Raw genomic sequence first — 17,442 nt, 5'->3', positions numbered from 1 at the left:
AAATGTAATACTGGTGACTCATTTAAGAAGCAGCTGGAGATTTTTTTTTAAAGGACAAATAGTAGAAGGTTCAAGACACATAATAATTCAGTTCTAGCAATGATTATATTCCACTTCAGCAAACAACCTATGCAGAATGCCTTTGATAGAGCAGTGGCCTTTATTCTCGAGGAGAAATCAAACATGTATATTACATTGCAGTACCAATGATCGTCACACACACTCTTAAAAATCAAGGTTTTAACAGCAATGCCATGAAAAGGCCAGTTTGCTTTCCCCAAAAGAACCTCAGAAACCTGAACAGTTTGAGGATCATTTTAATAATCCAAAGAACCCTTTGTGCAATGGATGTTTCCATGGATGTTCACCAGAACCATATTACCAATAAATAACCTTTTTAATAAAATCAGAAATGTGCACATTATATCTTGAGTTGAAGACTCACACAAACATGTCCATTACTTTAGTATTATTATTACATGGTATATATGCAAGCTGTTCAAAACAATGATTTAACCAACTGTATTTCATTATAAGATGTGTTTAAGAAATACAGACTTTGCCCCCAAGTGTTTTTGTGGAGGTAAACATTTTACTTTTTAAAGATCCTAGAGCAAAATGTAAGATAAATCAATTCTGTAAATGTGTCAATAAAGCTTCACAAAACAAAGGTTATATACTCAAATGAGAAAATGTATTAAAGTGTGTGCAGTTTTTGAGCTCTATAAAGACAAATTGTGCATGTATCAATAGCAGCATCGAATGATTCCATTATAACACGTGTTTTGGCAGATGTTCCAGTATCATCATCCAGAAGTAAAGTTCATTATTGACGCATCTCAAAAAACCATTACATAGTAGAATTCCTTTAAAATATCCTTTTGAAATGCTGACACCCTGAGCATAGACACTCACTTTTACTAAATTGATATAAAAAAAGGCATTAAAAGAACATGAATAAGTCACTTTCTGCTATGACAGGAAACCGTGTCCACCCGTTGACTATGCTGAGAGGGGACTGCACTCCGTTTGGTTCTTCATGTCCGTCTCCTTGGCAAAAGAAGCATCTGACTCCTCTTTATGCTTCTTGGGCAAACTGACATAAAAAAAAATCATGTTTTATTAATTCATAATGTTTTGTATTTATTCTTCTTATTAAAATATTGACTATTTGGCTGCAGCTGGCCAGCATTTTCCCATTATATCTTTAAACAGGTTGCTATCTTTTGGTTATATCGAATGATATAGATAGCATGCTGATAATAAAAAGCTATCATGGCATGACATTTACTGTTACGTTTAACATTGACGCTGTGCCGCACACTTGTTTACAACGCAATTCTGACATACTGTCCCATTCACCTCTCTGGAATTCAAACTATTCCGTACATGTTCATGTTTTTTTAACCTGATCAGCAGCAGCTTATGAAACAGAAGCTTTTCAGCTACCAGAACTTCAGGGCCGTATCGTGTATACTTAGCTCTTTATTGGCTTTCTACATGGCTGGTTAAGTATACAATGACAACATACAGGCACTGACCAAGAATGCTACATTTAATTTGAATATATATTTAAATGATATGTAATATGTTAAAAGCAAAGGCAGTTTGCAGAAATTACTTCTTTGTTTAATGATTGTCATCTTTTTGTCTTGTATTTTTGATTCTTAAAAAGATTTATTAAGTCATATTATCATTTGTATTTTATAAATAAAATGATGATTTTTTTCATGCATCTCACCGTGCAGAGCATGAGAGCTTCAGCCTGGGCTGTTTCTCACAGTCCTGTACTGTGTCTGGTAAAGGGATGCCACTGGTCTCTGGGAGAAACAGGCACAGGGCTGCACCAATGATCGGCCCACTGCTGTAACAGATCATAGCTGGCAGAGGGATCCCGCCCTCAGGGGTCACCACCGCATTTATAATGCAGGCCGCTCGGTAACATAGACTAACCAGGCCGACGCACTTCTGCCTGCATAGAGTAAAACACTTTGTTAGTGAGGAAGACACTTCAATTCAATGTGCATTTCATGAACAATAATGTACTTTGTTGACAACATTGCATAAATTGCAACATTTGCAACTGCTACACTGTCCTCCAAAGGCAAAACACTCTGATTGAGTTCTGACTGAGATTTCACTTATGCTTAGTCCACACTAAGGGGTTGTTTTTTTACACAGTACCATTTTTAACTAAAAACAGTAACCTTTTTTTTTTTGTTTTATGTGAACTAAATATCCATTGATAAGAATGAGTTCTGGCTTGTGGAAACCTTAAATCCAAAGAGGTGGGGTCATGATCGGAGTCTCGAGATGACTATACACTACGATAGTCGCAGGAATTGACCGTTCGCAAAGACACGCCCCCTTTAGTTACTGTTGCTATGTCCGACAAGCTACGCCGCTCTCACGCCGCATCATGTTCTCATGCAGTGAAAAATACACAGTGGAGCAAAGAGGACACTGACAACGCACTGACAGACAGGACAGAGCAGGTTACTTTTGATATGAAAAAGTCTCAACTTTCAAATTTGGTAATTTTTTAAAGAAATTTAAACAAATACCGTTTTGTGGCTCTTTAGTGTGCCGGACAGATCACTGTAGAGCCTCAGTTAAAGCTGCTCGTGAACCGATCATCTCTTCCTTCTAGTTAATTTATAGCATCAAATAAACATGAATGAACAAAAGAAGGAATGTTGTTTTAACCGCGGAAAGACATCAGTACACTCCATTTTTCAAGTTAAAATCCTCCTGTGTTAATCTACTAACTCTCCTGACTGCTTTGTCGGACAAAAATGGTGGATTCGGCGAATGGCGGATTATGATTGGTCAGATCGCCTGTCAATCAAACTCCCTGCAAAGGGTCAATTAACAGAGTGCATCATTTTATCGTCCAAAAGACAAAAAACATGTGAAAAGAAAGAGAACACTTTACTAGTTGGAAATCTTGACCTCCAGGGATCTGACAGGCCAATCTGTTTAGTATAAGACTATTTTAGTATAGACTGTTTAGTATTAGAGTTGGACAACGAGGTATGTTTTGAAGAAGACCTGTCCGATATTGTATTTTGAACCAAACTGAAAACTCCCCCTTTATTATGTCTTGTTTCGTCTGTATAATCTCAGTGAGCTTTTATGAGGGTTTCCGCATGTGCAGTAAGGTGAAGCACTTTCCGACATTTCAGTGTGGACAAGAAACTTTTGGAAAACGCATGTGTGGAAAGAGAGCGGTTTGAAACGAAAACGCCGTTTTCAAATGTATTCGTATTAATGTAAATGTATAGCCTTGGGGTACGTTTACACGACAACGAATAAAAATAGAAAGGTTTTTCCTTCGTGTTTTTCGCGTGCAGATTACAACATTGTCAAAACAATCCCGTTCACACTAATCCGCAAAAAAAAAAAAGCTGTATTATGCAGGCCAGGGCCGGGTTTCCCGATAACGATGTATCTTAGCTCTTAAGAGCGCTCTCTACGTGCAAGGTTACGAACGCTCGCGGCAATTCCACGCGCGTTTCCCAAAAAGGCACTTAACATGAACGCGCGAGAACGCGTTTTACGTGCTACTTAAGAGTCGCTGTCCATTTGCGAAGTGCTGAAATATAACCTTACATGTATTCCTATTCTGAACGTTTAACCTAATAATCGTCATCTGTTGTGGATTAGCAATCAAGACAAGTCTATATAAAGCACCTACAGGCGGAGGCACTGACAAAATGGCTGGGAAAAAAATAAAAAAATAAAAAAATAGATACCTTTCAAAAAGATTACATTAAAGAGTGCCCTTACTTAACAGGGAGGACGATGAAGAGGTGGAGGAGGTGGAAGAGGAGGACGACGACTAAGATGGCATGGGACCACATGATGGCCAACCAAGAAATCGCCAATACATGGCTGGTTTTCCTGCACGTTATTGACAGATGTTTTTTGAATTCATCCAGTCTTTGAAGCATATTTTCCACATTACTTCTTTTATATATTTTTTTGTTAATTCATTTAATTTAGGTGTGCATTTCTATCGTTTTCTTCCCTTTTTAATTATTTCATTTATAAATTCATGTAAACAAAAAACGAGTAAAATAAAGTGTACAATAAAGTACAATCAAAACATTATATTACTTACGTTGTAGTGTGTTAAATCTAGATAAAAGTGTAATCTGCCGGTTGTCCTGCAGGTGACCTCATAAATCTGTCTTCTTACGATGCACTTGGGGATGTACGATTACTCCAGAGCACTCGTAGTTCTACGAAGATTTTCAAGTGCTACGTAAGCTACGATGCTTTTGGGAAACAGACCATAATATTAAGATCAGTCGTACGATCGTTTTTACGATCAACTTAGGCTTACGATGCTTTTGGGAAACGCAGCCCTGGCCAGTAGTTGGTGATGCCACTTTGTAAAGAAACACTACGGGCCTATAGACTTAACACGTAATATGCATGCACATAATGTCACCGTTTTCACAAATACACGTTTTTGTAGTTTACATGGATACGATAACACTATCATTTTCAAAAAACGGTTTTCAAAAGTTTGTGTTTTTAAATTAACTTCCAAAACGCATCAATTTTTTTCTTTTTTTTTGTGTAATAAATGGGATTAGCTCAACTATTCTTAGATTTAGAGAAAACGGAGTGTGTTAATCAATACCATATCAATAATAATAATAAAAAACTCTCAGTGTTGGTGTAGTTACTGGATGTTTCTTTTTTACTGGATGAGTAAGCCATGGCTGACCAATGACAGGTTTCAAAACCCTGTTTGAAAACAATCTTTTATATTTTTTGCATTCGATTTAACTTCACCTTGAAAAAGCTCCCATCGCCTCCAACTAAACTCTTTAAAAATAATGGTTCTTTATTGGCATTGATGGCCTATAAACAAAAATGTCCTTTAGATTATTAAAATGTTCTTCACAATAAGAAAAAAACCCAAAAGGTGTTTTTTTAGGGAACCCAAAAATTGTTCTCCTAACTGTATATGGCATCACTGCTCTGGCATTGCTGTTCCTTTTGGAAACTTTATTTTTTAAAAGTGGAATTATTAACTAATCAAATTCAGTTAAACTATAATGTTTTATAAACTCAATCAATCATTGCCTTCTCACTCATTACAGCAGATCTTGTGCAACAAGGTGTGCAACAACTTCTTATCAGAACATTTCAGATTAAGTGTGTGAACATTTCTACTTTCTAGTACTGTGCTATTTGCTTACATACACACCACTGCCACTTTACACACAATATTATGTAACTGATGAAAAGAGTGTTTTATAATGTCTACCATGAATCAGCATATTTTACTGAATGTCTACCTGCGTCTCGCACTGTGGATCAACAATCCAATATCTCTCTAACAGTGCAGGAAATGCCAGAGATGTTCTTTTGATTAGTTCTGAATACTCTCATAGATCAGGAAATACTCAGACTGTCAGGAAAATGTTTGGTTCACTGTCTTTTTGTTCATGTGTCTGCGTTTCTTGTCTTTCCTTACCATTTAGCTTCATTAATCTCCTTGTTGGTTTCCTTAGTCGACTAAAACTTGACTAAACAAAAACAGGACAAGGTTGACTAAATAAGATAAAAGTACGTTTGACACAGGACTAAGAATGCATTTTAAAATAGCTGACAATATTAACACTATTTCTGTTGTGTTATATTATCCAGTAACTCTCATGCAATCTCCTATGCATTTTTAGATGAGTTATTAAAGACCATTTAAATAGAATATCCCGGTTCGTGCGCATTGTTTTCGGCACCACAACGTGACATACATTTTAAAATGATTTGTTTTTAAAGTGATGAGCTGTAATATAGATACTTTTTGAAAAGGGTCTAAATTTTCATTTAAGTCCACACTTTACAAATAAGTTTGTCCTTGCACATTTAATGATTGAGAGATCTGAACATAACCACGGTAGACTCCAAGGTGTGTTTTGAACTTAGAGACGAGTTATCTAACTAATAATGCGTTTTATCAGGTAGGCCTGTCTGGGTATTGTGTACCTTATTACAGTTGGGAACAGCTCAATCCCATAGAGCAGAGAGACACAGGTGGTAGACTGCATGCACAGCTTGCCCATCAGCGCCAGAGTCATAACAAGGACAGGCATGTCTGTTCAGAAAGAGAGAATATTGCAAATAACAGTTATAAGAGTGATATTCTTCTAATAAACTTACACATATAGCATCTACACTAAGCAATCTCAGATTATGATCATATGATGATCGTATTTCATAGACAGTGTCCCTCACCGCAGAACTTGGAAACGAGGAGGGACAGCATACAGGAAATGCCACTAAGGAACAGCGAGCCCATGCTGAACGGCCTACGGCCCCATCGCTTCAACAGAAATGGAAGCAGCAAAGAGGGAGCCTCTGAGAGTCCAGAGAAAAACTGCGCCAGATAGATATTCACACCAAAACTTCCCACACTGAAGCAGATCCCATAATAAGTGAGAGCAGATGCAAAACTGTGAAAAAAACATAAAAACTGTGAGTGAAATGACTGTGGATAAAATAAATATCTATGAATGTGATCAGATATTGCCAGTAGTTACAGAGAAAATAAATGATTATAAATGTTTCCAACACTGACAAAAGTTGCTGCATTCAATTTTTAAGTACAATCAATTTGTATGTTTAAGTAATTTCAACTTAATTGTGTTAAGTCTGTACTAAATATGTTGTACAATTTTGATATAGCATAGACTATATAAAGTTTGGAAACATCAGAGGCAAAGTGGTAGTTCACTCTAGTTTTTTTTTTTTTAAGTACACTCAACTTGAATGTTTAAGTCATTTAAACTTAAAATTACATTAAACTGACTTTAAAAATTAGTTGAATCTTGTATAACTTATAAAAAAAAGTTACAAATGGCCTAACTTATTTTAATGAGTTAATGCAATGTAAAAACATATGTTGTCATAAATTATTGATCATATAATATTTTTTCAGTCACACTTGCCAGTGGGGTTTGCTGGTAACAGCCCATTAACGTTACATCATTCAGGAAAACTATTTGAGCTTTAAAAAACAACTCCAGTAAGACATTCCTCAAAGTGCAAGGTCACCTCCCTCTGTGCCACATACTTAAAAATCCTCCAAATCTATGAAAAACACACATGCTACTTTTAAAATACAGCAACGTACTTTCAAAAAGTGAAAATGAAAACGATAACTGAAATTGCATTACCAGAGTTAAACTTCCATACCCAATGTAACTCATGACAAACAGGCGCAGCTGTATAGTATGTGATGTAAAGTTGGCGAAATAAGACTCTGTTTTAGCAGAGGTCTTCTCTGTGAGTGACTTCTGCTTCTCAATGTCCACAGACTCCAAAAGCTGTAAATGAAAGGAATGTACAATTTACGTTTTCATGTTGCATGCACTTTCCACAAACATTTGAGCAATTCTAGAGTACGACTTTGCATCTTACAAGATCCAAGTAGTGCTTGTCCTCAGGACTTCTATTCTGATAGCCCTCTAGTGTTTTCATCCTCTTATTAAGAACCAGCCATTGAGGAGATTCTGGAAGAAAGCTAATAATTGCAAAAATAAGTAAATAAATAAATAATACGATACACTTTAACATGCATTGAAGATTTTGTGTTTGTTCAACTAACAAATAAAGAGGCAGAAAGAGGATCTGAGGGATGCCCAGTGCCAGATAAAACTGCATCCAGTCACTGGTCAAGAAAGCTACGCCAGCCAATCCCATCATTCCCAGACTGAAGATGAAAGAAAACAGGGTGGGTGGCCAGATGCGATACTTGGGCAGGCTCCATTCAACCCCTGAGAAACCAGATAAGCACTTTTATCAGGCCTCATAATCGGTACTCAATATATTTTGGACAATTTTGGACAAAGTTTGGAAACAACCAATGCAAAGTGCAGTTCACTGTAAAAAAAAAAAAAAAAAAAAAAAAAAAAAAAAAAAAAAAAGAGTTGCTGCCTTTAAAATGTAAGTAGCCTACACTCAACTTGGATGTTTAAGTCATTTAAACTTAAATTATATTAAACTGCCTTTAAAAATCAGTTGAGTCTTGAATAACTTGATAAAGGTTGACAATTGCTTAACTTATTATTAAGAATTAAAGCAATGTAAAAACATGTTGTCATAACTTTACATTGTAGAAAAGTAGTTCTCCAGGTGCAAGACTGACCACCATTATTCTAGTTAATTTAAAATTGTATATTAGTTGTCGTCCAGTGTTAAAAAAGAATAAGAAGACACACAAGCGTTACTGTACCTAAACTGAAGGTGCAGATGTGAATGGCACAAGAGGCTGCACCACTGATGCCGCGGACAGTCAGGTACACGGGCACATAAGGCAGAAATGCCACTATCAGAGTAGCGACTGCATGGACCGCTGAGCAGCAAATGAGTAGTAATCTCTTTCCATACCTGATTGAAGAGAGAAAACACACTTTCTCTTATTAATTCGTACGCTTCAGTCGCAACAGCGTTTGACAGAAAGGGGCGAATACCAACCTGTCAGATACAGCGCCCCCGAATAAAGAGCCGATAAGTAAACCCGTCATGTATGTCGCTTTTCCATGAGAAAAATTATTAGCCTCCTCGTGACACGTGACATCCTGTGGCAAAACAGATAGCATGTAACTCGTGCTGCGCTTTAAATAGGCTATATATTGTGCAATATTAATTACTCACACTCGTGAGGTCGCTGTGATTCTCCGTCCGACTTGCTGTGATGTTGGAAATATTAATGTCCACTCTGTGGTTCAAAGACTTCGCTATATTCTCACTGCAAGGCGTAATGTGTAACGTAAACACATCCACGAAAAATGTAAAGGCTGTGAAAAATATCGGTAAAGTAAGGATCAAATAAACATGTTTTTGTAGTGGACCAACAAAACGACAAAAAGCGCCGTCCGTCTTCATTTCGCCGGTGCTCGGAAGTACTAAAGTTCCCTTATAAAGGAGTTGTAGCCTATCCCTAAATACACTTACGGTTAGAACGAGCACTTGGGCTATCTTTCACTGAGAGTCCGCATTTGAAACGTGTTAATGTTCCTGACATGACTGGGACGTCTGAAGACGTCTTCTCTCCATCGTCTATGGGCTATAGTCTTTCTGATTATGTGAATAGCACAGTTGTTGGTTACTTTGGACTCCTAGAGTTAGAATCGCTCACCAGTATGACGCGACGGGGTCAATAAGGCAAGGCGCAGGGACGCAACTGCACATTTGCTGATGGGTTTTCGCAAGATCAGTGTTGGCGCCCCCCACTCATACACCCCATCCCCCACCCATTGTTGTTTTGACCCATGTAACCATTTATTCAAAAAATGCTACCAAATTTTAGATACGCCTACCAGTGAAATTTAAATAAAACAAAATAATGAACAAATAAACTTACAAGCAATGGCCAAAACAAATGTAAAATAACAAAGATTAAACAAATGAAATAAACACAGTTTTAAAATTTTCAGGATGGTAACAGTTTTCAGGTACAGAATAATCAAATGTTAAATAACACTTCATAGTCTTCCTCATATAAATGAAATACTGATTAGTAGCTGCTACATCCAGCTGGTTGTTATCTCAGAATAAACCCTCGACAGGGTAATCAGGTCCCGCTTATTACACAGCTATACTTGCCACATAAGTAAATAATTAGACACGAAATATTGATCAGAGTCAAAATATTTTTTTAGCTCTTTAAACAACACAAAGCTTCCGCGGAGAGAGCAATTGCTAGCGCGGCAAGTCCAAGACATACAGTCTACCTACACAGCATTTCGCCACATAAATAATAATGGGGATAAGAGATAGGCGCCCCTATGCACTGCACATACTGCATACCCCATTTTTGCACCACTGGGCACAGTATTGACTTCATCTGGTAAAGGCTAGCCTACTGTTTACCCAGGTGTGAATTGTAAACTATCAGTTTCAAACGGTTCTGTATCCACAAAAGTGAAATAAAACACACTCACACTTTTGTTTCACATTTTATACATGTAAAAGTTAACTATTAGAAGTAGCTTGCAATAATGCCTGTTTTCAAATGCATGCTATAACAAATAGGCCTATTAACTGTGGGTCTGAAATGGCAACTCATTATGAAGAGTCAAGACTGAAAAGAAAGTGTCTGTCATGTAGATCATAGTACCGTAAGCATATTTCCTACAGAAGATGTGTGTAAAATATATTTTTGTTTGCTGTTAGGCTATATTAGAGGTAAAACGTGATGTTTATTTTTTTTCTTAACTGTTACAGACCTAGTACCCTGTTTTATTTATTATTATTATTATAAACAAATATTTGATTTATAAATATGTAAATAATTAACAATTTAGTGACAATGTCTTCTAAATGGACCCATGGGACCCCTTGCTGAAAATCCTGGGTCCAAAGGACAACCTGGAAGGATGAGGTAAAATTACTGTATGCCATGTTTTTCTGATTTGTAGATTTTATTTCTTAAGATGTTAATTATTATTACCGTTCAGAGAAATTCAGACAGAGGAACTATAATGAATATAAAGATCAAAAGTCAACCGCAAATCAGGTTTTGCAACATAGCATGCTAGTGAGTGGCTAGTGCGGATGTTAGATATTTTGGTAACACTTTACAATAAGGTTCATTAGTTAACATTCATGTATTAACTAACATGAACTAACCATGAGCAATACATTTGTTGCTGTATTTGTTCATCTTTGTTAACGTTATAAAATACAGCTGTTCATTGTTTGTTCATATTAGTTCACAGTCCAATAACTAATGTTAACAAGATTTTAATAATGTATTAGTAAATGTTGAAATTAACATTAACAAAGATGAATAAATGCTGTATAAGTGCAGTTCATTATTAGTCCATGCTGACTAATAATGAACTAACATCCTTATTGTAAAGTGTTATCGATATTTTATACATAATACATAGGCTAGTTTAGTTTGAAATACAAACTAAATACAAAATACAAACAATTACAATAGATAAATTTCCATGGCAAACTTTTTTTTAGTTTTTTTGTAAGGCTATAGTATAATTGTATAAAAGTCACAACACATGCTCAAAATATAAAAATGTGTAGACCTATCAAACAAATGTTTTGGTGTTGTTGTGTTTAACAAATTATTAATCTCAACAGTTCAACACAGTCTTTTAATAAATGAAAATAAAGCAGTTAGCCCTTTCCATCAAGAATTAGATACCCTGCTGTCCGTGCCCAATCTTGTTCTTGGAGGTCTAGGCCTACCTTCATGCAAAGTTCAGCTTTAACTGATCAAACACAACTGAAGGTAAGATCTTCAGAAGGTTTAGACAGGTGTGTTGGATCAAGGTTAGATAGATCTGAACTCTGGATCTCCAGGAGGATTTGGCACCCCTGCTTGTAGCCTATTGATTTCTAGTAGCCTAGCCTATATTCTTATTTTAAAAACGACTCATTACTGACACCAAGTGGCATCTCTAAAACAATTCAATTTTCTAGAGTAGTCTCATAAAAAAAAAGATAAGAAAGAAAATTAGTCTAAATCTCTTTTGCGATCACACGATAGGCTAGTCTTACACGAAGACTCCTTCAATCCATCACATTTACTCAGTGCTGATGTATAGGCCTACTAATGAGACTCCGTTCATCAGCGACCGTAACAGTCATTAATTGAAACACAATTCCCGCCAACTGCGCTGTAAGAAGCCCGCGTGAGCCGCGCCTCTGCTTTAGCACGCTCCAGGTGAATGGGGTGCGGTGCTGCGCGCGAAATGTTTGTCTCTCTCGGTGGATATTAACGGATGGAATATGAGTGGCATTTCTACCAGCCTCCGCCGTCGGTTCCCTAAACCTCAGGACTTGGGTTAAAGCTGTCTTCAGTCCTGCAACCGTTTTCGTGTAGGGGAACAGCCGTGTGAGAATTTCCATTTATGTTGGCTAGGATTGTCCTACGGGGTAAAATTAGATCAGGAAAATTTGTAAATAATAACAAAACAACAGATAAAACAGACAGTCAAAACGTAACTATATTGTTAGAGAACCGTTAAAAACTTCACAAAATGTAGGCTATAGGCTGATTAGGCTCTAACCTGCCAAGTCTTGTCTAAATAAGCAACCATATACTATGGCGGCAAATCAATGACAATAATAAACGAGCGCACAGCTGATGCTGGCGCGCGCGGTAAATGACTTTCGCGAGCGAATAACAGATCTACACGCGAGGAAACGGGAACTCGCGAGCTCATTCAAGCCCTGCGCACGCGTAGACATCTCCTCTGCACGCAATTCAAGCCCTCGCACGCGCGCAGACAACTCCTCTGCACGCAATACAAGCAATCGCGCGCGCGCACGATCATTCCCCACGCTCTCGCGCTCGATCTGCTCTCGCCTGCTGATTTTGCTCGCTCGAACACTTTTATTTTTGGCAGTCGAGGGGCGGGGCTTACTGTTTTAATAACCTCAAATGTCATTGGTTACATCCCTTTTCCCAGAAGTCACTTGTGATTGGACGCGTGTGATTGTCAATCAAGAGCGGCAAAGGCACGACCCAAAAGCTGGTTGTCAACCACCGTTAAAAACAAAGAAGAAGAAGACAATCACTGGACTTAAGACATGGCTTCATTAACAGAGCAGATGCATGCGAGTTATCACTTAATTTGTTTTTATTTTATTTATTTATTGTTGTTTATTAATGTGTAATGTGATTTAATGCATTGTTAATATAGAATAGATTCTTACCAGAAACTACACTAGTCTTAGGGGTAGTGATTGCATTCTTGTGTTGTTAAGAGATATTTACAGACTGTAATGACACATTTCCATGGTTATTCGCATTGCAAATCTACCAAAATGTTTACAATTTTCTACATTTTATATTTATAACACTATTAATTGTGTTATTTGTATTAAATATTTTTTTTAAAATTGGAGCAAAATGGGAATGCAAAGATATATGCTGTAGTTCACCACTACATAACAACTATACTCCCTCCCATTCACCACCATACGTTTACCCAACCAAAATGATATTGGTTCTGAGAACCTCAGAAATGTAAAAAGTGTCCATTAAATAGTTGTAAATCTAACAAGGGCTTTGGATGAAAGATAAATTATGTGTTTATATCAATAAGCACTGTAAAAATGAAAACATAGATTTTATTTATATCTAATTAATAAAAATGAGGCAACAGATTACAAGCAATATTATTAATTAAATTTAACAAATTAGAATTGAGTAATAATTAATTAAATTAATTCCTTAAATGTTAACCATTTAAAATGAGTAAAAATTACAAAATATATGTTATTGCCAACATTGAAGACACCTGATGTTAACAAGCAGTTTTTTGTAATTTTGTAATTTTTACTCATTTTCAACAGCATATATATCTTTGCATTCCCATTTTCCTCCAATTTTTAAAAAATATTTTAATACAAATAAAACAAATAATAGTGTTATAAATATAAAATGTAGAAAATTGTAAACATTTTGGTAGATTTACAATGCGAATAACCATGGAAATGTGTCATTACAGTCTGTAAATATCTCTTAACAACACAAGAATGCAATCACTACCCCTAAGACTAGTGTAGTTTCTGGTAAGAATCTATTCTATATTAACAATGCATTAAATCACATTACACATTAATAAACAACAATAAATAAATAAAATAAAAACAAATTAAGTGATAACTCGCATGCATCTGCTCTGTTAATGAAGCCATGTCTTAAGTCAAGTGATTGTCTTCTTCTTCTTTGTTTTTAACGGTGGTTGACAACCAGCTTTTGGGTCGTGCCTTTGCCGCTCTTGATTGACAATCACAGGTGTCCAATCACAAGTGACTTCCGGGAAAAGGGATGTAACCAATGACATTTGAGGTTATTAAAACAGTAAGCCCCGCCCCTCGACTGCCAAAAATAAAAGTGTTCGAGCGAGCAAAATCAGCAGGCGAGAGCAGATCGAGGAGAAGGTCCTCACTGCAGAACATAAAATCCACTGGGAGGAGTTGGATCCAGATCCAACTCCTCCCACTATATATACTTCGCCCCCACGCCCCAGCCCCACCACCAGATGAACCAGCATATCGGTGATCACCAACCATTGTTTGCTCTCATCAATGTAAGTGTACATTTTGATTACTAATATAGTCGAGATAGATTAATAATGTAGTGTGCGTCTTTAAGTAATGATCACACTTAAATATATGTTAAAGTTTTGACAGTGTCCATACTTTTTTCAACACCAAGACATGTTTAACTAGTCTGCTAAACTGGAATCCATTAATGGTAAGTTAGGTCGTTTGTAGCGTTAACGTTAGCACGCACGTGTAGAGGTGGCCTATCTATTTAGCTAAACTAATTAGCTTTGGATAATACTGTTGGTATGTTCATATGTTTATAGCTAGGGTAAGCTAACATGTGGTGTTGTCAGTCAGGTAGCTATCTAGTTAGCCAGGTTAGCCACGCTACCCACTAGCCAGGTTAGGCAAACACTGCACTCCAGGTATGCATTGTTAGTTGTTGCCATGGAGTGTTTTACTTTCATTGATGAATTAAAACATTTAAAAAATAATGAACATTGAAATATTTGCTTTCTTTGCTAACCCACAGGATATGGAGGTCGAGGAAGAAAGGGGGAACTTTTTAAAATAATATGTGAAGACACCCACCCAGATTTCTGCAGCGAGTTCTGCCAGATCTGTGCTGACCTGAAAGGATGAATAGTTCATTGTGAATGTCCGGTGGTTTCCCTGTAATGTTTGTGTCATTTCTGCGTGTGCTCCCAATGTGGTTTTCCTTATGTTTTGCCTTCAAAGTTTCCCTACTGTTTTCAAAATGTCTGTTTTACCTAGTGTGTTAATAAACGTGTTTTTTTTTCCTATTTAATTGTGCTGGTAATGAATTGTTCATGCATTTATGTAAGTGAGATGTTCTTATGTTATGTAAATTAAGACAGATTCCCTTGTGAAGTCATTTATAAGTTTAAAATTAGTGCTGCTATAATTTAGTCACTTAAAGTTGCATAATCAGTGGAAAAGCACACATTTTCTACTTGAGTTTAAACTTGATTTAATATTAGGCTACTCAAAAGTAGACGCGCCTACTTATTAATATTATAATATTTGATGTAATATTTGAAATCAATGTGCATGTGGACTACTGAGGGGTAAAAGATCAGCCAATCAAAGAATACATTTCTTTTTAAGAGATATTTATTCTTGCATGTAACAAGGAACTATGCTTTTCAGGGAAGATGAAATGTAAGAATTTTTAATCAATATTTTTGTTTTGGATTATAATTAAACGCTTTTTCCAAATGAAAAAAAAAAATCACATTCACACAATGTACAAACTACAATGTTTGTAACTTTTTAAACTTTATTAAATTAGATTTGTTTTCAGCAAGTTTATTTTTCTGTCAAAAGTCAAATCATCATCATTTATATAGCGCTTTTAACAATGTAGATTGTTTCAAAGCAGCTTTGCAGAGATAAACTTATAATTTAAGGAAATGGAGATGGTTTTGGCTAGCTAAAGTTAGTTTTGATTGATTCGCTTCCGTCGCAACGATCATTTGTTATTAAATTAGAGGCCGCTAAGACGACACCATTCTCTCTACAGACTTTAAACGCGAACCTGTGAGAAACGCTAGGAACCTGTCGACCAATCAGAATGCAGTGGGAGGAAATCCAACTCCGCCCCTCGGATCTGGATCCAACTCCGCCCATCGGATCTGGATCTAACTCCGCCCCTCGGATCTGGATCCAACTCCGCCCCTTGGATCTTATGTACTGCATTGAGGTGCTACTGGAGATCGAGCGCGAGAGCGTGGGGAATGATCGTGCGCGCGCGCGATTGCTTGTATTGCGTGCAGAGGAGATGTCTGCGCGCGTGCGAGGGCTTGAATTGCGTGCAGAGGAGATGTCTACGCGCGCGCAGGGCTTGAATGAGCTCGCGAGTTCCCGTTTCCTCGCGTGTAGATCTGTTATTCGCTCGCGAAAGTCATTTACCGCGCGCGCCAGCATCAGCTGTGCGCTCGTTTATTATTGTCATTGATTTGCCGCCATAATATACTCTTTTCATTCAGTTCACTGTTTAGCTATTAAGATGTGATTAAACTGTATAGCCTACTAAGGAGGATATAATTCATTACAGATCTGTTCAATTTGTTGCAACACCTGAAGAGAAATTCTGCATTTTGGGTTCACTTGACATTAGCCTAACGTTGTTAATCCTAAATCAAACATAAAATCTGTCAGTAAATGTAGGCCCTACTGTACGTTTTTAAAGCAGACACTGGTTTCAAAATTCACAAATATGGCTGTATGGCCTGTTTTATGGGGAATTTGAACTTGCTTGAACAAACGTAAAACAGCCTAGGCTATCAAATTAGTATTTATGTAAATATTTAAAATGTTTTATAACAGTATATGTAAAGAAATATTTCAATAAGCCTTTTAAAAATATTGAGTAGCCTATAGGCTATAGCTGGTCTTTTTAGTAGTTTGACCTTAAAGGGTTAGTTCACCCAAAAATGAAAATAATGTCATTAATGACTCACCCTCATGTCGTTCTAAGCCCGTAAGACCTCCGTTCATCTTCGGAACACAGTTTAAGATATTTTAGATTTAGTCCGAGAGCTTTCTGTCCCTCCATTGAAAATGTATATACGGTATACTGTCCATGTCCATAAAGGTAATAAAAAGATCATCAAAGTCGTCCATGTGACATCAGTGGGTTAGTTAGAAGTTTTTGAAGCATCGAAAATACTTTTTGGTCCAAAAATAACACAAAATAAGACTTTATTCAGCATTGTATTCTCTCCCGGGTCTGTTGTCAATCCGCGTTCAGGACTCCACAGTGACGCTGCTGGCGTAAGGCGCTGATGATGTGTTATCTGGTGCGCCCGAGCTTCGTTTACAGTCTGAGGGAGACGCACGCTATATTCAAGCTATTCTACATTGTTTGCGTGGATATAATTTTTTTTAATGGTGCGTAAATGTGCATGTCGCGGATGAGACACTTTTACAGCGTGCGTCTCCCTCAGTCTATAAACGAAGCTCGGGCTCGAAGCTCAGTCTATAAAGGTCTTACGGGCTTAGAACGACATGAGGGTGAGTCATTAATGACATTATTTTCATTTTTGGGTGAACTAACCCTTTAAATAATTAACTTTATAAAAGAAAAGTAAAATTTGATCATTGCACAATTTTAATGCTCATTTGTGCTTAATAGGCTAAGCAAGAACAGATTTCATATTTTGCATTTCAAATAAAACAGTAATACAGTAACAGAGTTTCCATTCGGTGTTCCAGAAGCTAATCTTGTGTTAAAGTGCAAGAGATACATGTATGCCATTCAATGAATCTCTTTCCTCTCTTCAGTTCCTGATATGATACTGAAAACGAATATACTGCATATTTATGGACACACGTCCAATAGAGCTAGTATAGATAGCCATTGAATTTAGCCAT

At 36.8% G+C, this 17,442-nt stretch overlaps 2 protein-coding genes and 1 long non-coding RNA gene across 4 annotated transcripts in view; 1 reads left to right on the top strand and 2 right to left on the bottom strand.

The window, feature by feature from the left end:
• Window positions 1-123: 123 nt before the first annotated feature.
• LOC307009114 (solute carrier family 22 member 6) lies at window positions 124-9,097 on the bottom strand. 2 transcript variants are annotated; one of them, XM_079632593.1, is made up of 10 exons: window positions 8,677-9,097; window positions 8,497-8,600; window positions 8,255-8,409; window positions 7,628-7,796; window positions 7,441-7,543; window positions 7,216-7,346; window positions 6,256-6,473; window positions 6,007-6,115; window positions 1,742-1,972; window positions 124-1,096 (listed from the first exon to the last, which is right to left on the bottom strand). In XM_079632593.1, exons 1-10 carry the CDS (start codon window positions 8,905-8,907, stop codon window positions 1,003-1,005), a joined length of 1,545 nt encoding a protein of 514 aa, XP_079488719.1. In that variant the 5' UTR covers window positions 8,908-9,097; the 3' UTR covers window positions 124-1,002. The 2 variants fall into 2 exon arrangements, with proteins under 2 accessions (XP_079488719.1, XP_079488718.1); XM_079632592.1 differs by having other exon boundaries at window positions 7,441-7,796; window positions 8,677-8,989.
• A 1,340-nt stretch (window positions 9,098-10,437) lies between these two features.
• Window positions 10,438-17,442, bottom strand: part of nhsl1a (NHS-like 1a) — a 59,631-nt gene continuing 52,626 nt past the window's right edge. Inside the window, exon 9 of the mRNA XM_079632589.1 lies at window positions 10,438-11,915. Within this exon, the coding sequence (XP_079488715.1) occupies window positions 11,813-11,915 (103 nt within the window). The 3' untranslated portion in view covers window positions 10,438-11,812. The remainder of the gene's footprint in view (window positions 11,916-17,442) is intronic.
• On the top strand, window positions 13,915-14,849 carry LOC307009116. Its single transcript, XR_013799962.1, has 2 exons — window positions 13,915-14,087; window positions 14,579-14,849. It is a non-coding gene; the product is annotated as an uncharacterized lncRNA (long non-coding RNA).

Source organism: Phoxinus phoxinus (genome assembly GCF_949152265.1).
Source record: "Phoxinus phoxinus genome assembly, chromosome: 13".
Lineage (NCBI taxonomy): Eukaryota > Metazoa > Chordata > Actinopteri > Cypriniformes > Leuciscidae > Phoxinus > Phoxinus phoxinus.
Note: the sequence above shows the minus strand (reverse complement) of the source record. Positions and strands in the feature narration are given on the sequence as shown.